Raw genomic sequence first — 25319 nt, forward strand, 5'->3', positions numbered from 1 at the left:
AGCAATCCCAGTGTTTAAAGCAGATAAAAAGTGTGCTTAGCTTTGTATAATCCTGACAGCTCTGAACAGGCCTTAAGCACTTTATCTCCTTTTTACAGGCACAGGGGGTGAAACAGTTTCATATGTAATGAGATATTAGTCTGAAAAGTGACTTGACATCTCCTGACTTCCAACGGTTTCCTCCTCAGAATTTATTTGAAGGACTCCTGAATTAAATTCTCAAGTCAGTCACCAAAGACTCAAATTAGCTGTGGAAGTAGCAGGCTGTGTGGTTGTTTCCACTTATCTGGTCTGCTTGCAGGTGAGGTGGTCATATCTGAGTATGATGCCCAAGATCATATTCTCCTGCCCCTTTTTGGGAGACTTTTACTTAACATCCAACCCAGCGGGTGCCGATGGCTTCCAAAAGCTCACATCCTTGTGGTTTTAAGGGCCAAACTCCATGTTATTGTTGAGGATAACATGACTAGCTCTCCCAGGGTATATTTTAACATGAAACAGGGCAGTGGTGGGATTCAAATGATTTAACAACTGGTTCCAGTGGTGGGATTCAAATAATTTAACAACCGGTTGTTTACAAGCACCATTTTAACAACCGGTTCTGCCGAAGTGGTGCGAATCTGCTGAATCCCACCACTGAAACAGGGGCTGTGGGAAAGGAAAATGAAGTTGGGTTCCAGTGGCAGGATCTTGATTGAGTTAGTCTGTGGGCATTTCACTCCACCAACCCCAGTAAGGGGGAAAATACAGGGACTGTTTAGTGGTACTTGTATTTTTTTCTCTACTGAGACGAATAAAAGTGCAGGGTGGGGGGAGATTTTGTTGTGTTAACCCAACCCCTCCTAAGAGCTATTACCCTGATCCAAATCAGAGGACTCCCACAGGAAAATTTTAACACCAGGGCAGAGTATATCTGAGGGGGAGGGTGCTGTCTGAGATCAAGGATGCGCTGTAGCCCCCAGTCCTAATTAGAAAGTCCCTTGCAGTTATTTCACATTAAAAAAACTGCTCAGGAAATCCATTCATGGATCTCCTGGCATCTTTTTGAGTCTGACTTTTAGTGTCTTCCCCGCTGCCCAGAAATTATTTTCTGCTGTGCAGAGGTTGAAATTCAATTTTTTCTGGGGCAAAGCTTTGGAGGGTTAACCACTTTCTGAGTAGAAAAACCCACCTTCTGTGCTGAATGAAGCCAGAAGCTGTAGAGAGCATGTGGTATTTCCATCTGAAAATCTCACCAGTCGTGATTATCATTCCAGCTTCCGCTCCTTTAAAAAAATATATATATTTTTGTTTTTCTTATTTATTATTATTATTACAGCTCTCAAGGTTGCAAAATCTTTCATGCTTAATCCCCCACTGACAAGCCCTCTGCAGGCATCAGTATTTATAGAAAGGTGGTGGGAGGGAGTCGGGGAACAGACAGGAGGCTTCCAATTAGCATTTTTAGAAATGCCAAGTAAACGTGATATAGGAAGCAACTAAAGGTAGAAACAGGCTTAACCAATCGCATCTTGTCAGGGCTGTGTTATTGTGATAACTGTATGTCTCCTTTTTCTCCCTCCCCTACCCCTCAACAAAGAAAGATGTTTCTCCTGGGTACACCCCCTTGAAATAAGCAGGGGGTGTGCAGTTCTTGTTGATTTCAATGGGAAAATTAAAAATGCGGGAAATTAAAAACACAAAGGGGCCTTCTACACAGGCTGGTATTTTGTGGCTTGCCCACTGCTGGCACTGCTATAGATAAAGAACAACAGCATTCACTTTATTGCACATGGCAGGTTATCTTGTGGTTGCCCTTCTCCAGTTCTCCAAAAGTAGCCATCTTCCTGTTTCTGGGCTAGCAGGGTTTTTGCAGTTTTTTTTCTCAACCTCTTTGGTTGCTGTCCTCAAAACTGGCACCAGTTTAGTGACATCTTCCTTAAGTGACATCACACTATTCTTTGTTACACCTGCATTTCAATGCCAGCTCAGGTTTAACTTGTGGTAGAATGCAGTCCTAATATATTTTCATAGATACTGTAGCTAAGCCAGGTTGCATACCCATCTCTCTCATACCCGTGAAGTATTTTTTGCCTAAATGCAGAATTTGCATTTGTCTTTGTTAGATTTCATCTTCTTAGCTGCAGTCAACCTTTCCAACCTTTCAAGGTCATTCTGAATTTTATTTTTGTCTTCTCAGGTGCTAACCATCCCTCCTACTTTGGTGTCCTCTACAAATTTGATAAGAACTCCCTTCCCACCTTTATTCAAATTGTTCTCCTTGGATTTCATGGTACTTTCTCCTACCTCTCTCCCGTTAATGGTTCCTGAAATTTGTTATCTGAAGCAGCCACCTCACCTTCCTTGTGGTGGGGCTGCCTTTGCCCCTTCCCCTACTCCCCACTGCCCCCTAAGTGTCCTGTGGGCTCTTCACCTGGCAAAATAGCTATTCTTATTCCCTTCCCTCTTCCCCCTCAGAGGATCCCACTGGACAGCAGTCCAGCTGGCTGTGTAATAACTGCTTTCGCAAGAGAGGTTACTTGGAGTTGAGTTTTATTTTTCCCTTCTGGTAGCTGGGATCAGCCCACAGGCATGGGGCCAGCCAGGCTCACGGAGTGTAGTGAGAGGGCGGGTTTGTTGTATGGTTCACTGTCACTCCCTGGTTCTAGCAGGCTGCCTGCACACAAAGCCAAGTCTGCCCCCTAAAAAGCCTCCCTCCCCACAACCCTTTGGCTGCTTTGATGCAAGAGATTTACATCTGCCATTCATCCTTGCTTTTGTCACTTATACAAGTGCACAATCTGCAGAATTAGGAGGTGGAAAAGAAAGGCGGAAAAGAGAAAAAACAAAGGGGCTCTTGTGGAATTCTGGGCAAATTGACCAGCTCTCAGTTCAGAGGTCTACACCATTCTTAGAAACACACTCTGTGAACATGACTTATGGGCTTTCCAATTGCCATTTTCCAGATGAAGCACCAGAAGAACTGACTTCAGGGGTTTCTAGCCATATTGGTGCTGGCCACAAAAGAGGCATTTGTACTGCTATCAACCATTCTGAGCAATATGGATTTTCCGTTCTCATTACAACTGAGGCAAAAGAAGATTCATGAAAACGCTCCTGCACTTAACATATTGACCTTGGCAGAGACCTGACTCTAGTTTTATTAGTAGTAATGTTTGCATAACACCAGCAGTGTGTCAGGAGTGTGTACAGGGTAGTGTGTCAGTGTGTCAGCAGTGTGTACAGGGTAGCAGCCTGGCCCTTGTCAAGAGGGTTAACAGTCTGTAAAGCGGAGAATGGACAAGGGAGGTTAGGTGCTGATGAGTTTATTATAAACATTTGTCAGTGGAGAAAGCTGTCAAATGTCAATCAGGGGAAATAGAGTGATATGCAGGGGGCTCAGACAAGAGTCATGAGGTTGAATATGGATCTCGTTCAGGAAGATAAGAGTGTGATATAGAGGAGTTTGTTCCAGGTTTAACAAGAAATAACACGGCAACGAAGATAAGTGCCAGAATGAGGGAAGGACAGATGGGAGTCTGTGAAGGTTGAGACAGAGGACACAGTACATTTAGAAATGAACATGTAAGATCATATGTGTGGATTGTGCATCAAGTGTTTTTTAAACAATCTTTGCCCATAGACAACTAGAATGTATGAGTGAACTCTCTCTCTCTCTCTCTCTCTCTCTCTCTCTCTCTCTCTCTCTGACACGCTTGCTGTTCACAAGCGTGGTGTTTTTTGATGCATGGAGTATTCATTCAACATTCTTCCAACATCACTGCCACCTGCATAATGGTGTAGTCCCTGGACGGCCACACCACAGCCTTTTTTCTGAAAGTGTCCATTGATTCCAAGTCAGGAGCAGAAAGGTGGAGAGACTGAAAAGTTAGGACTGACTGATCCCTGTACAGATCCCTGCATATGGCGAGTGTCTGAGATTTAGTTACAGTGATGGAAGAGAGCACACTGGTTGATTCTGCACAACAGATGTATAACAGTTTGCAGTCATTGTAGAGGGATCCATTTTCTTTTTTCCTGTTTGCACGTGTGCCATGCAGGCAGCAATTGGAGGCCATGGAAACAATCCGGGTTGCTTTTGCGCTTTCCCACGGGGATGCTTCTCTTTTTTTTTAAATTGCCTGTAACTCATAACCCAGGCATGCAGAAATGAACTCCCCACAACCATGCAGATCGTCCCACAATGCAATCAGCTGCACCTGCAATATGCAAAATTAAAAGAAAAACGGCCTCCCTGCAATGGCAGGACAACGACAGCTGGATTCTCCCTGCCTGTGGATGGCACAGTGGAAGGGAGGGAAATAAAGCGCCTCCTGCATTGCTGTTCATGCAGGACTGGTTCCAACCCAAGATTGTGTGAAAGGATCGCTGGTTTAGCGATTTTCAAAAATCCTGGGTTGAGGGAAATGTAACGGGCCAGACTCGTTTGGGGGATGGGACTTGTGTGAAGTTGCCCGCCCCAGAACGGTTTATGTAGCATTCTGCATCCATTATATTTGCCCTGTGCAGAATCCACCAGAGTGCGGCAGGAGGGGAAGAAGGCCTGTGAAATGTGTGCTGTCTGTAGTATGTCCTGATTCACCCATTATGGAGTACACAGGTTGGGTGCTTTTCCTGTGTAACAGTCACACATAAGTTGTGGGCTCCCCCTCAGCTCCCAAGCCCACAGGGGCACTATTTGACATATTGGGAAACCCACATGTATTGCAAAGTACATATGAGTTTCCCCAGTGGTGCAGGGAGAAAGGCTGGAGGCCCTTCCCAATGTGTGCAGTGTTTCTGATCCACATGGGAATTGAGGAAAACTTACAACTTCAGGGTGTGGACTCAGCCAATGCACCCTGTAATTTATGAACTGGCAGTGCATCCATTGAAAAGTTCCTGTGTGATTCCTGTGGGCATTAAAGACCTGGGTTTGAGCCCAGTTCAACCATGTTCATTAAGTGGTTTTCAGCAAGTCACTTTCTCTTGGCCTCTAGATGTAACTACCTTGCCGGCTTATGCTGCCGTGATAGATGAGAGAACGAGCTATTTCAGACAAGTTGGGCTGTGAATCTGAAGTCCCATCTCATCCATTAGGTGTTGGACTATGGTCTTCAATTTATTTCCTGGGGTTTGGCCAAACAATAATGCAGTCAGTGGAATGCCTTAAAGAATCCGTGTAAGCCAAAATTTTTGAGTTTGGGTTTAATAACCCAAAGATTTTCAGTAAAAAAACCCAAGCCAATACGCAGGGTTTTTTTTCCAGTTTTTTAAAAAAATTCTGGGTTTATTAAAACCAAACCCTCAAAATACCGGGAAAAGATGGCCAACATGACAATCAATCAATCAATATTTTATTTCGGTCAAAGACCAGAAAATATCAGATATAAAATATAAAATCTAGATACTACATTTCCAGACCAGATACAAAATAAAATTGAGGTAACCAGTTTCCAAAGACTGTTTGTCCAAACCATAATATAAGTTCAAGTTAAAAACTGGAATAAAATTTGAATAAGGCCAACATGACACAGAATGGGTTTTTGTTGATATAATGAGCACCTTGGAAGCTCTGTAGACCTCATGTGGTCAGGAGCTGAGACTCAAATGACACCTTGCAGGGAGACTCATTGCACTGGGGGTTGCCAACTAGAATTTCTGATAATGTATTGTTTAGAAAAAATTTTTGACATGACCTTACCTCATCAACATTTTCTGCTTTTCTCTTGATCAACTTCTGGTTGCATGTGAAGTCAGGGAAGAATTAATGCCGAGAAGGTGTCTCAGACATCATGGACTTCAGGCTTTAGGCTTGCCAATTCTAGCTCAGAAAATTCCTGGCGATTTGGGGAAGTATGCCATAAAGTATGCCCTCTGAAGCCCTGATCTCTGCAGATTGGATATCTGTTCTGCTTTTGGGAGAACCCAGGTCCCACTTAGATGTTGGCAGCCCTGCTCAAGCTCCCTATCTGAGCTATTTTTCTCTGTTTCACCATTGATACCTTAGGAGAAACGTGATACTTGCTTCCTTGTTCCTCGCTCTGGTGCACTTTAATGCTACATGACATCGGCTCATTTTTGTTAGCAAAATTGTCCCCATTAGACATACTCCACGTCTCGCAAGCTTGTAGGGAAACACTCCCTCCCCCTTTTCTTGGTTTGGCAAATAACATGGCCTCCTAGTTCACTGCTGGAAGAAAGCAGCGTTTTCTTATTCTTGCCCTTAGCTGCCCCTCATTCTCTGCCAGGCACGCACGCAAATTCTCTAATAATTCCTCTCCCTGGGCCTCATGCCCTTATAAATCTCCACAGCAAAGTTCTCAAGCCTGCTATTAGACATGTGCCTGGCCGGTTTCACTCCCCGCCTGAGCTGCCCCTCATGTTAAATTCACCTCGTTTTGCTGACGGGGAGCTTTCCAGCAATCTCTGAAAGCAGCTGTTCGGAGATGAAGCCCAGCATCACAGCTCCTGTTGTGTAATGATGAGAAGATAGGCCCACGTAGAAGCAATTTCCACATCTAAGGAGACCCTCCTTACTGTGCGTGGCAGTAAGCGGGGAAAGCACTGGGTTTTTCTGTAATGGCAAACTCCTCTCCCCTCCTTGCCCCTTCCCTGCAGCCAGCACAAAAGCATCATGGAGTTTGACAGGTCTAGATTAAAAGTGCTGGAAGGGATACAGACATAACCAGCATGTGTTTATGTGTATATTTAACACACGCATGCCCATGCCGTCATTTTACCTGCTGTCCTGGCTGGCACCCAAGATAACCCCATGGGAATACAGTTCAGAATCCGGTTAGCTCTGGATCAGCTACAATGGAAACAATCGGAGGATAAGCACGTATCTTTTCTGTGCGCCCTGCTGAGCCACCACAGCTGATATACAACAATAGAAATATCATTGCAAACAGCCCAGCTGCCTGATAACACTTGGTACAGCAACGGCAGCATTTCCGAGCACGAAATAATGCCCGTAAGCTAACAGTGCCTCTGTTTCCCAGCTACAAAATGAGAATGATTGAAATAACGGTTTGCAGTCTCCTGAATCGTAGGGGTTTTGGCATACTTTCTGGATCTTGGGCTTCAAGTAGTGGGAAAATATGTCTCTCTGAGTCTTGGGCCCTTAGTAATGGGGAAATGTATCTTGCAGCTACTATTGATCTGGCAGCATCATGCCTTTCTTCTTTTATTCTGCCCACAATAACATACTCTCCTATCTTTTGCCGCGTATGAAGTTATACTTCTGATCATCCATATTCAGAATTATTTCCCTGAGAAGCTGCACTGTGTCTCCATACGCAGGCTGGAGTCCCAGAATCTAACTTTTAAAGATATAAAACCTGTTATCTCCCACAACAACATTCTGAGATCCCCCCCCCCCCTTGTTATTTATGGATGCATTCATATGCTGCCTTTCTGTTAACATATCCAAGAAGGGATACCTTTTAAAATTCAAAAAGACAAAACCACAAACAAGAGAAATGGTCTCATTCTATTGTCTGTCTTCTCAGGAGCTGAAGGTCAGATCACAGAGGCCTGGGCTTTTCCTCCCTTGCTTCCAGCAGCTTTTCTGTGCTCTTACGCAGCATTCGTGGAGACCCAAGACCAGTAAAGGTTATGGTGGTGATTCCCCTTGCATTTGTACCCTCGCTCTTCAGCAAAGCCACCTAGTTCTTGGAATTCAAATATCAACAATGTGAATTCCCAACAAGGAAATGTACATGATAGGACCATCATACCTGGGGTAGCATTTGGATGCTCTGGGTGTGAGCTTGTGTCCAGAGTATTATTTTTTTAAACTCTAAAAGCATCTAGTTATAAAAGCTAGAAATGTAAGGCTTCAGTGCTGTACAATCTGTGCGTCAGAAGTGTCCAGCGTCTCAGTGAGACCTCTGCGGGACCTCCTTGCCTGCTGTATGTTTCACTGTCCACATGTGAAACGTGGAAATGACTCACTTTACAGTGTAGGAGAGGGGCATGTATTGATGGACAGTGTTTAACCCTGATGAATGTTGTTAAAGAGGTTTAAAGTCTTGAGGTCGGGCCAGGGGGAGGGACAATCAGGGGGAGGATTGTCATCACACTGTGCTGATGCCAGTCCCCTGCGCTGCAACTGCAATAGACTCTGCAGCCGTCTCTCTCCTAATCTAACTAATGAAGTAATAATGACTCGGGTGCTGGCAGGGATCCAAGCTGTCTAAACTGCTGAACTGAGCTCACTCTGTATAGCTCTCTCTCGAGTGGACGCTAATCCGGCTTCCTCCAGGGCTGCAGTGTTTTCATTTTTTTTCTCAAAAGGTTTTGCTTCAAATGTGCCTTTTTCAGGGCAGGACTCTTCGAGCTCTTCCAGATGAACGGTCTGGTGGGCTGGACAGCAGTTTCGTTCTGCACAATCTTCATGCACAGCAGCGACCGAATATGATTAGCTATGGTAGGTCTAGCACAGGGGTCTGCAACCTGTGGCTCTCCAGATGCTCGTGGACTACAATTCCCATCAGCACCTGCCAGCATGGCCAATTGACCATGGTGGCAGGGGCTGTTGGGAATTGTAGTCCATGAACATCTGGAGAGCCGCAAGTTGCAGACCCCTGGTCTAGCAAGTGGCATCCAGAACTCAACACTAGTAAAAGAGGATTTTATGAAATCCTCAGTAATTTACAAATTCTGTAACAAGCACAATCCCGTTACCCATCCATGTTGTATAATTTATTCTGTATAACTTGTTTTGCAACTGTGGGTGTTTTGCTTAATTTGGTCTGCGTTGATTTGATGCTGTAGGAAGGAAGTAGGTATTCTGCAGTGTTCGGAAGCCCCACCCATGTATTCTGGATATCAAGAGCAATTCAACATTGGGATAGGTTACAGCCTCTTTTCCCCCTAGAGTGTTTTTCGAGAAAAGGTTGGACACTCATCTGTCAGGGGTGCTTTATGTACAGGAAATCCTGTCTCAGAGAGCAGGAGATGGGACTAGTTGATTTGCTGGGTTTCTTCCAGCTCTTAAAGGTTCTTTATGGTTCAGTGAAAGCCAAAGAAATTCACAAAGTCTAACAAGTCTAAAAAAGAAACCATCGATGCTTTTATGACCTCACCCCAAGGGAGCAGCGGGTTTTTATGCCACTGTTGTGGGCAGGCTAAGTCTGTTATGAGCCTTGTGGGAGCACCACCCTCTTGTGGCAATGAGCTGTTCAAGGAAGGGCACCCTAATTAATGGGAGCCTTTTGCGTTGATTAGGGGACTGTTCTGTTGGAGTGATGGATATTCTGGCTGCGGAGTCAGATGCCTGAAAACAGGAGGGTTCCTTGTATTCCAAAAGTTTTAAGATATGGAGTTGGGTTTGATGGACTCCTTAAAAACTTATAGTAGCTGCACTGGAAGATGAGAGTTGGAACAGTCAGTGATGTTTTCCACACAACAATGGGCTTGTGTGGTTTCCCCACTGCTGCCATGGCTGCCAAAACCGTGTGGTGGCAATGGACTTCCATATGGCAGCTTTCCCAGAATTTCCCCTGCCCAGTCCCTCTAGTGGGCATTTACCCTGCCCTTGAACAAAGTAAATTGATATATCATTGTATCAGCTGCCTGATCAGCTGCAGTAAAGTCTGTTGTATGAACAAATGCAAGGGGCTCTAGAAAACTGCTGGTGGATTAATGGCATCCACCAAGGGGCCAACCCCTCCTGTATTTCCTCCCCCTTGGCCCGGTGTCACCAGCTCCCTCCTCGTCCTCTTCCTGGAGGGCTGCATCGGTGTGCGAGGATTAGTGGCAATTCCTGAGCGGCATGACCCCTCCTGCCATTCTACCCCACTTGGTCTGGTGTCACAATCTTCCTCCTCCTCCTCCTGTATTCCCACCCAACAGTTAACGGTGTAGTTGTGGCCACCAGTAGTCATGACTCTCCTACAGAGCAATTGCAGCCAACATTGTGCGTGTCAAAATCCAGGAGAAAGGTATTCCTGGGTGTCCAAGGTCAGAGAAACACTTGACTGGATAGACTCTTTGGCTGATGAAGAGCTGGGCTCATAAAGCATGAAGCAAGTCAGCCTTTCAGAGCCCATACAGCTTTTGTTCTTCTAGAGCACAAAGGTCCTCTGATAGCAAATCCTTCCTCACCCGCCCCCGCTTCCTAGTCCAACTTCCTAGGCAAATGGTTGCTTGTTTTAAAATCCCTGGCACAATGATCCCAGACTGCCAGTGCCATTAACAGTGATTTGAACTCATCTTGTTGGAACATGGATATTTGGTTTAATTAAAGTGCCGCTGGTTGCAGTTTGGATGGTGGCAGTTTAGTTTATGACTTGGGAAGGGACGAGATTTGCTATTGGAGGACCTGTGTGCCCTAGAAGAACAAAAGCTGAATGGGCTCTGAAAAGCTGATTGGGGAGTCAAGTGCTGTTCTCTATGCATTATGAGCCCAGCTCTTCACCAGGCACAGAGTCTATACAGTCAAGTGTTTCTGAGCAGATGACACAGGGAAGGCCAAGGCCTATGCTGGGATAAGGGAGGATGTCATGGTGGTGGCAGCACAGAAATGTTTAGTTCCACTCTGTGGCCAGAGACCTTTTGTCGCGCTAGAGAGCAACAGCTGGAAACAGGAATCGTGTAGTGATGGCATAATAGGAGGAACAGCATTTAAAGCTGAGACTGAGCAGGTGGGAGAAGAACACTGGCCAGTGAGGAAGCAAGAGGTTTGGGTATGTGCCACTGCCCCAGGCTCTGCATAGTTTCCTTTCTTTCCTTTCTTCTTGAAGAGGAGAACTCAAACATCCTTGCCTCCTCCTGATGAATGTGGAGCACAGTTCACTGAGAAATTATCCTGGTCCCAGCCTCACTGAAATGGAGTTGAGTGCCTGAAAGCTCTGCGTGAAAGTGAAAGAGCACTCCCAACCCTGGGCCGAGAGCTTTTCTGCACCTGAGGCTGAAAAATGTAAATGGCAACCATCCTACTCCAGCTGGCAAAAAAATTAACCATAATGCAATCATAAATTAAATGATTTGCGCCCCTTTGATAGCACTAGAAACCCACAGCTGCCTCCTGTGGTCCCTGAGTGGAGTAGGCTCGAACAGTGATGGCAAACCTTTTGGACTCGGCATGCAAAAATTCAGAAAATGCCAAACTTGGCACGGCTGGTATGTTAAACGCCCCCTCCCCCCACAACAAAAGAGAAACAATTATTTACATATTCATTTATTTTAAAACATGTCGTCCAATTATGTGTGGTGCTATGTATTATATAAAGAGGAGTCAAATAATTACAAAAATAATTCAAACTCAGATAGAGAGAATAGCTGTTGTTGGGTGTTGGGGAACACTGGCGTGTCATCCAAAAAGTGGTGGCATGTCACCTTAGGCATGCATGCAGAGGTGGGATCCAGCAGGTTCTCACCAGTTCCCGAGCGTGGGTTACTAATTATTTGTGTGTGCCGAGACGGGGTTACTAATTGGGTCGGCTTTTCCGTTAGAAATTCCATTAGGTCCAAAAATCATAAAGTCCTGTTGTTTCCTATGTGGCTGGTTAGCGAAGGTAGAAAACGGGATAATTCTCCCTGTTGGGCTGTTTTAAAAACATGTTTTAGAAATATGGTAACGTTCCTTGTTTAAGGAAAGTATCCTTCTTTTGATTTCTAGAAACAAAATTAAGTATTTGAAAGTATTAAGTATTTGACAGGCAGTCAATTAGAGGAGAAGAGTTGTTTCTGTTGGCAGTAGACGATAGGACTTGCTATAATGAGTTTAAATTATGGACAGAAAGATACCAGCTGGAAATTAGGAACTTTTTTTACAGTAAGAGTTTTTAACAGTAACAGAGAAATTATTAATGCCCCGCCCCCGGAATGCCCGGCCATGCCCCCGTCTTGCCGCCTAGCCCCATTGGCGCTACGCCACTGTTTGAATCCCACCACCATGGGAACCTGTTACTAAAATTTTTGGATCCCACCACTGCTTGAGTCTGCATGCATGTCATAGATTTGCCATCTCTGGGCAAGAATAAGCCCAAAGCCCCGAGTGGCAGTAAAATTGCTGAGGCTTCTCTGATTTTTCCCTTCCTCTAGGCAGCTGCGCAGAAATCTAAGCTTGTGCTTCATTGCGAAGCTTCTGGGGAAGGCGGACATGGCAACAAGCCCTTGGCAAGAAGAGATCCAGGTTGGTGCAGGAAAACGTGGGAAAAGATTGGGTGGGTGGCTAGTTTCAGCTTCTTCTAGGTCAGAGGAGATTTCCTTGACCTTTTAGCAGGATGTCTCTTGGAATGATGGAATTGGGTTTCTCTGCCACAACCCTGTAGACTGAAGCCCAGAGAGAGCTAGTAGCCTCTCCATGGATCCTTCCTGAAGCATTTAAAGTAATTCAGTGGTTTTCAGTGGTCAGGTCACCTTTTCAGTATCAATTTGATTGCTGAGGAACCCCTATACCCCATGCAACTGAACTCCTGCACATTTCAAAGGATTCTGGGACGCGTTTACACCAGTTTTGGTGGGCTTGATAGGCTTGTCACGGCTGATCAGTGAGTCCTCCACCACACACTGCACAGGCTGGCTTGGTGTCCTCAGATGTTAGTTGTGGGTTTTCCATTCCATCATGTGGGGTGCTTCCACCACGCCATTCATCATTTTCCCAAATTGAATGGTCCTATGAGTACTATTTAGCTTGTTGCGGAATCCCCCATGTTCCCTGTGACATAAAACATTAACCTTCCTCTCTGGCAGTATGCCAATGAGCAAGCAGTCTTGCAAGACAGCACATCCTTCATGATTGAATGCATCACTGAAGAACCCCCAAAAGCTTCTCTGAGCATAACCCCAAATTTCTCTGGAAAACCACTGATCTCTATTCTGAGCGGCAACTGCTCTCTAGGGTGTGACCCACTTTCCTGATCCTGTTCACTGGAAATTGAACCTGGGGTCTTCTGTATTCCAAGCACATGCCCGACCTCTGAGCCACAGCCTGTTAACTCCACCCCTCCAAACACTGACTGGCTTTGTCAGAGCCTTGCCTTTTTTATGCACATAAGTTTGTTTGCTTATGTCATGACTTACGCACAGGGACGAGAAATGTCTCCTTTCCCCTTTGAAAATGCTAATAAACCCAGGGATCCCGGTTTCAGTTCGTGAAACCAAGCTGGGGTTTTAGAGTTAAATGTCCTCTCCATAAGGCCCATAAGGAGCAGCAGTGGTGCAGTGGTTACGAGCAGGTGTACTCTAATCTGGAAGAACGGGGTTTGATTCCCCACTCTGTCGCCTGAGCTGTGGAAGCTTATCTGTGGAATTCAGATTAGCCTGTGCACTCCAACACACGCCAGCTGGGTGACCTTGGGCTAGTCACAGTTCTTTTGCGCTCTCTCTGCCCCACCAACCTCACAGGGTGTTTGTTGGGGAGGGGGAAGGGGAAGGAGTTTGTAAGCCCCTTTGAGTCTCCTATAGGACAGAAAGGGGGGATATAAATCCAAACTCTTCTTCTTCTAATCCAGGTTGCCTTTGTTCTCTTTGGTTTCGCCCTAAAATGGCGAGGGAGGGGGTTAGCCTACGGCTGCACACACTGGAGGGGGTTAAGGAGCCCTCTGCGGCTTGGCTTGCACAGGAGCGAGTGGACCCAGCAAAGCCAAAGTTCCTGACAGGTCAAGCCTTGCTCAGTTCAAAATCTACATGGCCCCCGTTAAAAAATTAGCTGCCCAGCAGAGCCGTGTAGTTTGTTTGCTCCTCCAGCAATTGAATGTAATTTCAAAATTGCCAACCTGGCTTATTTCAGAGCCCATCGCAGGAGAAACTCCTCTGGCCAGGCACGCAGGTGGTGGGCTTATTTGTGTGTATTTAGCTATATATACATTTAGTGATTCATCCCTGCCACTGAGCTATTGTTTAAATATCCTCCCTGCCTTCTTTTTAAGGCACAAGAATCAGCAATCAGCAAGCACAATGGGGAGCGATGGGAATGGACATGAGCAGAGAAGAGATCTGACAGATTGCTTTCTCTCTCCTCTCCTTCCCCCCCCCCCCCACCCACCTCCAGTCCTCCCATGCACTGTCGAAACAAAATTTCTGCTGATTTGTTAACATTCAAACCCACAATGGGGTTATGCAGAGTGGAAATGCTTGGGAGGCAGGAAAGGAGTGTCATCCGTGCGATGAGGAATATTTTTTTTACAAGGGCAAGTTTGCGCATGATTTTCTGTGGGGGGAGGTGTACTAACTAAATGTATGCCAGTCTCCTGATGTCCAGGCCAGGTCGGGGCAAGGCTCCAAGAGGGAAATATTCCTGGCGATTCGGGGATGGTGTTCCACAGAGATATGATGCCATAGAGTCAGCTCTCAAAAGCTGCTGTTTCTTTCATGGGAAGTTATCTGTGCGGTATGAAGATCAGTTATAATTCTGGGAGAATGTCGTGCTCCCTCTCGAGGTTGGCAACTTTAGTCAAGGCTGCAAGCAAGCAACCCCATTATAATATCTAGAGTTGGTCGTTCTCCAGCCTACCTACAGTAATCAGCTGGAAACTCAGGTCATGACTCTAATTACAGGAAGCTGGACATATTATCTTCTGCATTTGCTAAAAAAAGAAGGCGGCGAGTCTCATGTAGTTGACCCCTATCTTAGCTGATCTGAAGGCCTCATGTTTGCATGCCAATCAGAGAAGCCAGATTTGCCTTTTTCCTGTTCCCTGAAAAGGCTCTAAAGTTTAAATATAAAGTTTAAAGTTTTGTGCAAATTGGTCAGTCTCAGGCTATCATGTTTCCAGCTCACTAAATCCTTTGGCACGAAAGCACCCAAGCAGAGCTTTGCTCTGGCTACACGCCTGCCTTACCCCCACAGTCTGCAGAAATTGCATGAGCTAAGCAGCCCTTTCAATAGGGAGGATGCAAAAATGGAACCCTCTCCCACTGCACTTGCCATAAGTTTTTGCAAGGTTTGATCTGCTGTTTGACACTCAGCAGGGGCGTATCTCCCAGAAGGACCCTCCCAGAAGGGTCAAATATCCCTGGGCTGTGGCCATTTAGTCATGTGGGGGGGGGGGATCACCGGCCACACTCCTCCTCCTTCCCCCTGGGTCCATACACTGACTTCAAGACCTGGTGCAAAAAAATGTTGTTTGGTCGTGGTGGGGGAAAGCGGCCACTCATATGGTGGGAAGGGCATGAAAAACTCAGATTTTGCACCAGGCTACATTTTTTCTAGATATGCCTCTGGCACTCAGCTCAGGACACTGTCTCTGATTTGTGCCTTTTCCAGGGTTTTGTGCATTATTTGTTTAACACGTTCACCATATCATCTATGAGCAGCATATAGTTTTCTGCTTCCTGTATCTCTGAGCCTCGCGAAGTTCAGGGCAGCTTTTGAAATTCTGGTCAGAAGAAGCTTCTCTGTTGGTTCATGGTGTGAAGGTCCTGAAAGCAGAAGCAAGCACACAACACCCAATTTGAGGGGCTGTTAAATCTTCTGTGTCTTCATCAATGTGTGAGCATTGTGGATCGAGCAGAGCAAAATCCTCACAATCAGACCCCATTGATATTCGGATGCAGCTCCTCTCTGGTCGTTTGAATCCTTCACACTTGTCCTTTATAAGCTGCAAAATTTGGGACCTGGTATCAGTAATGAGGCAGGATTTGATGTGCTGAAAACATGATCAAATAGCAACATTTTGCCAGCAGGGCTAAGAAGAGAGACTCAGAGACTTCTGCATGGTGGGAGTTTCCTACTTTGTCAGCATCAGCAACTGAATAATGTCTAAATAGAGACATTTTTTTTGAATCTGGATCTGACACCCACATTACTCCCCCTTCCTCTGTTCCATTTCAATGGGAGACAAAGACGCGGTCAAGGGATTGTAGTTCTGGGTCAGTGTCATGTGAATTGGTCCCTTTCAGCAGAAACCCACACCCCATCCTACAGAAGGTCAGGCCTGGCTGAAAACAGAGGCTGTCTTTCTAAGTGTCCTTTTCTGCTCTCTTGAGGGCTGGCTGGGATTGGCTCTGTTCCATCTGCTTGCTGTACCATTTCCTTTTTAGGCTCGAAAACACAGAGACTGGAGCACTGGTGGCAGGTTACAAAGCTGTTGTTTGGGAGGCCCGAGCAACACAGATTAGGACAGGCGAGACCAAGTCTAAAGGATGGGCTTTGCAGCACACCCTTATAGGGGCCGAGAAGTGTCTATTGTAGTGCTATTTATATGGGCATGAGAGTCAGAGAGAGCCCTTACAGGTACAAATAACGCTCCTGATAGAGACACAACCCATTTTTGTGTGCAGTTCTTCTCCCCTCCTGTTTCACTTCTGGGAAGAAAGTGCATGCTGAGTTTTGGTCTTTATTGGGATGCTGCCCTTGTACTCTTGGGTGGCTACCATATACTTGGCATGTGGCTTCCGAGGCAGACCATATACTTGGCATGAAGAAAGTACCAAGTTTAATGCAGGTGATGTGAAAAACCTCTACCAGAGACCTTGGGCCAGTCAAAGTAGAAAAATCTAACCTTGATAGACGGTGCTCTCACTCCATATAGGGCAGCTTCAAGCATTCATGTGATTTTACCTCGGTTGTCCTAATCAGTGGTGGTGAACCTATGGCACTCCAGATGTTCATAGACTACAATTCCCATCAGCCCCTGCCAGCATGGCCAATTGGCCGTGTTCTCGGGGGCTGATGGGAATTGTAGTCCATGAACATCTGGAGTGCCATAGGTTCGCCACCACGTAGCAGCCTCAAGCCCATGGAACTGCCAATCCTGGGATGAGCAAGAGGGAGCCTTTTCTCTTTAGTCCTCAAACACTCATGCTGGAATAAACTGTAGTTTGTCTGTAAGCTGCCACAAGACTCCTGTTTCTTCTTCCCGCTGTAATTGCAGTGGGGCAGTTGAAAATATACGGGTGTTGCCTGTTAAAAGATATGTGAGTCAATTCACCCGCCCTGGCTGAAAAGAGACCCAGAGGAAGGGAAACCAGCGGAGCTAAGATTGCGTTTCTGCTGCTGCTCTTCCCTGTAGCAATTTGAAATGGCTCTGATGAGTCACTGAAGAGGGGGCTATTTTGCCAGGTCCATTATTGGAGCAGCCTCCGGTCTTCTACCTGCCAGGACCCAGACGGCTGACGTGCAACAGCTGCTGAGCGCTTAAGGGTTGTGTGTGCATGTGTGTGCAGTTTACACTTAAAATTAACAAGACAACAAATGGACAGATAAAAACACAAATGTTCATGCAGGGCTTTTAGAAACAAATTCTGAATAGTAGTCAGGCAGTGTGCCCAAAGCATGGCGGGAGGGGCGAGGCAGCTGTGCCAGCATTCAACTTGCAATGATTGCACATCTCTCATTTTGAGTTGTGAAATCAAGAAGAAGCTGATCTGTGTCACAGCTGAAGTACGGTATTCGCTGTGAGCTGTTTTTTTCTTTAATAGTATGTCTGTCTTCAGCCTCCTCTCTTCCCTCCCTTTTGCAATTTCTTCACACCTCTCAGTCCCTTTGCCAGCATTAGATCTCTGTTCTCATAGAGGGATAATAGAGATTTCTTTGGGCACTTTCTGCTGTTTGTACCTGCAGTCCTTCCTACCAGTTAGGTCAGAGTCCTTGGATTTGAATGGTCTTAGCGGCTGATGTGATGATCCACTGCTCTGTCAACACATCACTTCTCACCGGACTGGCCTGAAGGATCTCAGCACCGGTGCGGCCGCCATCAGCTGTGCTCCTGCAGGCATTCGCTTTCCAACCCTGCCATAGCAGCGTGAAAATACAGAGCAAAAGGACAAGCAGCTCTTGTCTCCTCTACTGATATTGATCAATAGCACTCATTATATTGATGCAACACAGAGGGGAAGAGTGTGAACTGTGAGCCAGGAAATACCTAATTGAAATCTCACCTCAGCCACAAACCATGCAGTCCTAAGTAGAATCATATCCTTCTAAGCTCGTTGAATTCAGTACACTTCAATGGATGTCGCTCTACTTTGAATTACAATGGGGATCTTTTCATGTGAAAGGTTTCCTGTGTTTTGGAGGCTTACCTCCAGTAGTTTTTCTCCAGAGTTCCCAATTTCTTTGTTTTTTTCCATTTGTTGTTTTTCTGTGTTTTCTTGGTGCCCTCTCTGTGCTGTCTTAAAGCACTTTGATTCCGTGTGTGGAAGCATGGAGAAATGATCCAGGAAGCCAGGAAAGGACAACAAATCAAAAAGGAGACTGTGAGGAAGCTTGGGAAAAAGACTCTGCAGTCAAACCATAGGAAAACCTCTGAGTGGAAACACCATTGAAACTCACAAGGGCTTCCTGCAAGCCACGGCCCTTTACCATACTTTTTATTGTTTACCTTATAGAGGTATTTTTACTGTTTATCGTATAGAGGTATTGTAGGACATTATCATAAATACTTACTCATCATCATGGCCAGGGGCGTACCTAGGCAAACTGGCGCCCGGGGACAAAGCCTGAGTTTGGCGCCCCCACCCCCACTCCCGGCCCGGCGTATGGGCAGCCACCCTCCCCCACCATGACCAAACAATGATTTTTTGTACCAGCTCACAAAACACCTCCCACTCCCATCAAAACATACATGGCTCTCTCCCCACCAACTCTTTTCCTAATTTCCTAATCTCAACAACCCTATGAGGTAGGTTGTTAGCCTAAGAAACAACTCCAAGCCAGTGCAAGTGGGTATTAAGCATGTAAATCTCTCACAAATCACCCCCAGCAAAACATTTACCAAACAAATGTCAGCATCATCTCTCACAAAACACCTCTATTGGAATCCACCCTCAAACAGCATCACTTTCAATGGTAAGCTGTCCTAGGGAGCCTAAGATTCTTCTTTTAAATCCACCTAAAAGGGAGAATCTAGGGTCCCCGGTTAACTACCAAATTGCTGATGCTGTTTTGGGGTGGACGGCACTACCCCACCCTGAAACAGCATCACTTTTGAGGGTTGGAGATTCAGGATGAAACAAATAGCAGATTCAGATGGATAAATCTGGGCAAATTTAGCAATACTTCAAATAAACAATTGTCCGATTATGTCCCAGTCCAAATATGAACAAATGTAATGCAAGGTATTTGGGGTTGGGGGGGGGGGGTATTTTTGGTGTTTTTTTGTCCTGCAGGGAGCGCATTTTTTAAACCATGCACCATGATTCTTTGTGGGCATCATCCAGAGACTGCCCTGATTATACCCACCTGAGTTTCATGACAGCTTGGATCAGGGGCAGCAAAGTTATGGACACCCAAATGGAATGCCCCCATCCCCATTGTTTTCAATGGGAGCTAACCCAGATGGGGTTACTCCATTTGAGGGGACCATAACTTTGGTCCCTCTGAACATAATCAACTTGTAACTCAAACTTGGGTAGCATCACAAGAATAGTTAACAGGATGATACCCTGAAAATTTGCTATGTCACTTAGCTTTTAAAAGCAACCCTTCCTGGTAAACTCCCAAGAATTTTGCCCTAGATTCTTTGTTTTGCAGTGACTTTGCCTCCATTGTAGCTAATGAGGAAATTCTCGAGGTAGACTGCACATTTTAAAGATAGAGGCGCCAGACTTTCAAGGTGGCTCCAAGAGGCCTTGAGTAATAGCATCCAAGCTTGGTGAGCTTTGCTTCTGGAGTGGGGGGGGGGAGTTGAGAGAGTTCTGAGAGAACTCAGCCCACAGGCTTTCATATGCAGGAGCAGGGAAACAAAATAAGTCTTTTGGGGGCACATAAAATTGAACCTCCAGAAGCAAAGGTCTCCAAACCTGGATGCTATACCAGGAGGCCCTCCTGGAGCCACCCTGAAAGTCTGGTGCCTCTATCTTCAAAAATGTGCAGCCTGCCTACACACTCAGAAATTCCCCATTGGCTACAATGGAGCAAAGTCACTGCAAAACAAAGAATCTTGGCCAAATTTCTTGGGGTGCCTGGAAGGGGTGTATTTTTAAAGCTAGTGACACCAAAATTTCAGTGTATCATCTGTTAACTATTCTTATGATTCCACCCAAGTTTGGTGAAGTTATGTTCAGGGGGACCAAAGTTATGGTCCCTCAAATGGGTAGCCCCCATCTCAGGTTAGCTCCCATTGAAAACAATGGGGATGGGGTCACCCTCTTTGGGGGTCCATAACTTTGCTGCCCATGAACCAAACATCACCAAATTTGGGTGGTATCATCAGGACAGTCTCTGGATGGTACCCTGAAGTTTTGGTGCCGCTAGCCTTAAAATTGCGCCCCCTGCAGGCCGGAACGTGAAAAAACACTTTAAACATTTAAAAAGCACAAAACGACCCTAAAATGTTGGCGCCCCCCACGTGACCAAATGGGGGGCGCCCGGGGACATAGGGTACCCCCTGTCCCTAGGCAGGAACGCCACTGATCATGGCTTCTGTGCAGTCCCACATTGGAACTGTATATGTGCGAAGCCAGCGTTGGTAAAATCTCAGGCTTCTAAACCAGAGTACATTCTTGCCACAGGCATTCCTCAAGACCTTCCCTCCTAACGGTCACATGCCTAAAAGGCAGAACGCCCTCCCTTCAGTTCCTTTTTCGCCATGATGAAGAAAGGTGTGAGCTTCAACTGTCTGTGAGTTTAATTGAGTTTCTTGAAAGGAGTTGGCCAGAAACAGGTGTATTTGAGCCCTTCTACTACACAATTGTGTTTTAAATTAATAGGAGAGAACGCTGCCTGCCTTCCTGTACTGGTATTTTGGGAAAATCCCAATATGAGACTGCACAGAAGCCAGTATGATGAAAATAGGGTTGCATTTATTTGTAACTCCTGTTCATCCAGTGGTCTTCCGTGCAGGCACATATACCCTCCCTCCTGCCTTGCTTGAGTTCTCAGTATGGATAGAGTGGCAGCTCAGGCAAAACTGAAGGGAGCGCATTCTGCCATTAGGCATGTGACCTATAGGAAGGAAGGTTGAGAGGAATGCCTAATGGCAAGAGCACCCTCTGGTTCAGAAGCTTGAGATTTTTCTGTTGCTGGCTCTGTGCCTCTGCAGTCCCAATGTGTGCCTCCACAGAAGACCATTCAATGAACAGTGGTAACAGGTAATTGCAACCCTGTTTTCTTATTGCTTGGCATTCAGGAACTGTGATCATCAATGTAATCTGCTCTTTGTTTTGTTTCATCCCCATGCCATCACAAACTGGCAAAAGTTAAGGAAATGCCCTGTTTGTCCTCGCACAGTACTGGCTGAATTGTGCAAGTAGCTGTATTAGTTGGGCAAAAACCCACAACCAGTGCACATTTGTGTGCCTGTACAGACTGCAGCCTACACCTGCTCCCCAAAGCTGAAGATTTCAGTGTTTCAGGGAGTTCTGGAATTTCCTGTCCAAAGCCAAGCTCCTGAGTGTATTAAGTTGGATGCTGAGCAATTGTTTGCCAGCAGAGCTCCCACAGCCAGTCCTGAGCTCCCACAGCCAGTCCTGAGTCACCAGTTTATACAATCAACAAATCTATTGGGGGATGGAAGGAGAAGCTGGGAAAGGCGAGACAATCCGACAAGCCGCTACTTGAGCGGGCCGCTTGGCTCACAGCACAGCTGCATCGCTGCAGGGCCCTGGGATCTATAAACAGCCTAGGAGGAGTCCAGCTTACCTCTCTGGCATTTTTTCCTGCATGAAGAATAAAGCACCAGTTCTCACTTCTCTCCATTTATCCTGCACTTTCAACCTGTTAGGTACCTGAGTCTATGTGGAGGTGTTCCAGCTAGTCCAGAAACGGTTGCTAGGGTTAAAAATCTATGTTTGTTTGTTTGTTTGTTTGTTTGTTTACTTCCTTTCTCTCCAGTGGGGACCGAAAGCAGCTCTCACTGTTCAAATCTCCTCCACTTTATCCTCATAGGAAACCTTTCTGAAAGGTTAGACTGAGAATGTGCGACTGGCCCACTGTCACCCAGCAAGCTTCCATAACAGAGTGGGGATTTGAGACTGGGTTCCCAGATCCTAGTCTAACACTCTTTAACACCTACACCATGCTTTGGTTCCATGTGAATGGGCTGCATGACCTTCAAGCCTTCAGCTCCCTCCCAGGATACCTGCAGGGTGCCATTAATCTCTCTCAGTTCCTTCAAATCTGTTTTTTTCTATCCCTTGTCATCGTCTCCAGTTCAGGTGAGGTTCAGATATGAGTAATGGCTCATTTCTTACTACTCTTGCATTTCTCCCATCATCCCGTTTTTTCACCCTTCAGCTGCCACAACACCGCTTGACCAAAATCCAATACTTAAACTTGTCTATCTGGAGGCAATGTGGCATGGACGTCAAACATACGGGCCACAGGCTTGATCCGGCCCCTGGGGGCTCTGATCTGGCTTGTGAGCTTTCCCAGCATGCTTCTGTCTCAGGGCCAGCAACCTGTGCCTGTTTTGCTGCTCCGCAGCTGCAGCACCCTAACCGAGTGAAGGTCGGCCAGGTTCCCTGCCTCTGAGGCCAGCTCTGATTGGGATGCCCAACCTCTGCAAACAGCCCTCCCAGCTTTGACTTCGGGGGGGGGGGGGGTGCTGAGAGGGCTGTTTGTGGGGATCCACTCGGATGCTAAGCAGGGTAAGCTCTAGTTAGTATTGGATGGGAGACCACCCTGGAAGTCTAGAGTTGCTGTGAAGTGGCAAGCCATGACAAACCACCTCTGTACTGCTACTGCCTTGAAAACCACATGAGGGTTAGCCATAAGTCAGACCTGAGGGCACCTACCACCACTAAATGCAGAGATGTCAGCCAAGTCTCTGAGTGGCAGCCTGAAACTTCCCCCAACAAAGCTGGCCCAAAAGAGAGCCCATCCCTGCCCTGTGTTGTCTCTATGTTCTGGGGACAATTGCTAGCAAAGGGAAGAGCTGTTTTAATCTTCCCTCAGCTGAGTGGGGCTTTTTTTGTTTGGTTGGTTTGGGCCTTGCTGTAACATTATCTGCAGTCTCTCTGAACAGCAATTAAAGGGAGGAAAAGGCACCATTTTCCCGGCTGATGTTTGCATCACAGGAAATTTTGGCCAGGCATAAAACTGTGCCACCTGGTTTCTCTGATATAAATGGCCTGCTCACTGGAAATTGCCTTCTCTGATGGTACAAATAGCCCAGCCAGACCAAGTGACATTTATGTCATATCTGGCCCTCATAACAAATGAGCTTGACACTCCTTCAGTGTTGTGTAATTGTTAGAGAGACTAGGATCTGGGAGAGCTTGGTTCAACTCCCCATTCTGCCATGGAAGTTCACAGTGAGACCCTGGAGTAGTCCTTCACTATCTCAGCCTAACCTACCTCAAGGGGTTGTTGTGAAAAGAAAATAGAGGCAGGGAAAATAATGATATATGTCATTTGACATCTCCATTGGGGTGAAAAGGCATAAACATCTAAATTAATTTTTTTCTAACTTTCCCAAACAGTTGATGGAGTTAGTGTCCTAACTGTACCACTTAAAACTGCAGGTGAGGGTTCACATGATCAAGTGTATACAATGCTCCCTCCAAAATGCACATAACAATGAAATGTTTGGGAGGGCGCTAGTTCTAGAATTTCCCTACTATTTTCTTTGTGCAAGTGATCAGGTTTTTTGAAAAGAAAATAGATAATTTAACTCAGGTCATCCCCCACCTGTAGTCTGAAGGGTTTCTTCTAGGAAACGTTGCCATTCCCTACTAGAACAAGGAAAAGTCTTGTGGCACCTTAAACACTGGCATGAACCAAGGCATAAACCTTTCTCAGGAATGTCTCTCCTTCTCTCTGCACCCTCCACCACACAGCTCATCTATTATTGGGTGCTTGATGGAGCATCCCATCAACTCCGGCCTGCTGGCACCAACTGGCTATTTACAAGCCAGCCAGCCTTAACCTGAAATATCAGCTATGCCCATCCCAAAGCCCTTCATAACTGTGGGCCCTTGTATCTCTGAGACCACCTCTCCCCATTTGCTCTGCCATGACAGTTTCATTAAAGCGTGGCAATCTGCAGGTGCCAACCTGCAACTGGGCAAAATCAGCAACTCCTGTACACATGCCTTTTCCATTGTGGTCCCTGAGGTGTGGAGCAGCCTGCTTGAGCAGGTCAGGAAGGCTCTCACTTTTGTGACTTTCTGTAAAATGTGCAAAACCAAATCATTTCATGTGGCATTTCTGTGCAGGCAATAGAACTGTTCTGTAATAAATGATTCACAAAGTTGCTTAGAAAAATTATTAGGGACTGTGGTGTGTATACCACTGCATGTAGCTTGCTGAAACTGGGAGCCTACTATGTAATTTTCACATCATTTGATGTGTCATGTCCTCATAATTCACCTGAGAGTCCCATCATATATTGAAGATCAGTGGTATCACCGAATGACCCAGCTACTCTCTGGAATTCCTCCTCCTCCTCAATTGTTTATGAGAATTAAGCCAGGGCCATGAGAGCTTAAGCCTACTGTTTTCTGTACGAACCACCTTTGTGTTGGAGGGTCCATTGGCACTTCTGTGGCAGCCTGTGAGGCTGAAGGGGAAGAGAGACAGAGCCCAGAATCTATTCTTAGGTCTCACTGAAGCACAGCTGGCTAGCACTTCTAGGTGTTGCTGAAGCAAAGCAAGCCAGCTCCCCTTTCCTCATGCAGTTGTTCTAATGACCCAGTCCTATGGGGAGGGCAAATTACAACATGGAGCTGGTTCAGGGCTGCGCCGATGTGTCCCCCACCCCCGCCAGGGCAAGGGGCACCCCCTGACGGCAACGGGAGCAAAGGTGTTAGCCACTGGCTGTCCCTCAGTGCTGCAGCAGGGAAACCCAGACGTGTGACCTGCCACAGAGCTGCGCTGGCATCCAATTGGATGTTGGCAGGTGTTGGGGAGAGTGTTCGGGGCATTCTCAAGGGTGACAGTTTGCAGGCATTTGCACTGCAGCTTGAGGCTTGGACTTATGCTACCCGGAAGCCTATGGAGGGCTTTCTGGTGTGTGTGTGGGGTGTATGTGTTTCTGCCTCCTTAGACTACCAGAAGGCACTCTGGAGGTAGCAGAGCAGCAGAGCAGCACTACAGTAGAGCTTTCCCCAACCACCTTGGGCTGAGGATTGAGCTGTAAGTCTCTTTCCACTTGCCGGGGGAGAAGAATGGCTGGATGAGGGCTGGTGGCTCCAGAGCACAAGCTGCCACGGGCTGCTTGATCACCTGCTGGTGGTGCATGCTAACTGAGAGATCCCGTCTTCCTCCACAGTTGCAGCAGCTTGGCCACCTCCTCCCCCTCATGAAGCCTTCCTTTTTGAAGCAGAACCTGCAGAGGCTTCAGAAACACCAGCATGGGAAAGAACAGCAGGAGGCGCTGACTGAGCTTGACCAGGAGGTGAGAACATTGTGGCATGTTTATGGAGGGCTTTATCGGTGCAGCAGCTAAACAAAGAAGGTGGAAATACAACAAGCAGTGGCGTCCTCTGGGATTCTGCCCAGC

The 25319-nt window shown here is 46.4% G+C and overlaps 1 protein-coding gene across 1 annotated transcript in view; it reads left to right on the forward strand.

The window, feature by feature from the left end:
- FAM178B (family with sequence similarity 178 member B) overlaps positions 1-25319 on the forward strand; it is a 171383-nt gene that overhangs the window by 86461 nt on the left and 59603 nt on the right. Inside the window, exons 11-12 of the mRNA XM_048512116.1 lie at positions 12034-12124; positions 25089-25214. Of these exons, the coding sequence (XP_048368073.1) occupies positions 12034-12124; positions 25089-25214 (217 nt within the window). The remainder of the gene's footprint in view (positions 1-12033; positions 12125-25088; positions 25215-25319) is intronic.

Source organism: Sphaerodactylus townsendi, linkage group LG12, assembly GCF_021028975.2.
Source record: "Sphaerodactylus townsendi isolate TG3544 linkage group LG12, MPM_Stown_v2.3, whole genome shotgun sequence".
Lineage (NCBI taxonomy): Eukaryota > Metazoa > Chordata > Lepidosauria > Squamata > Sphaerodactylidae > Sphaerodactylus > Sphaerodactylus townsendi.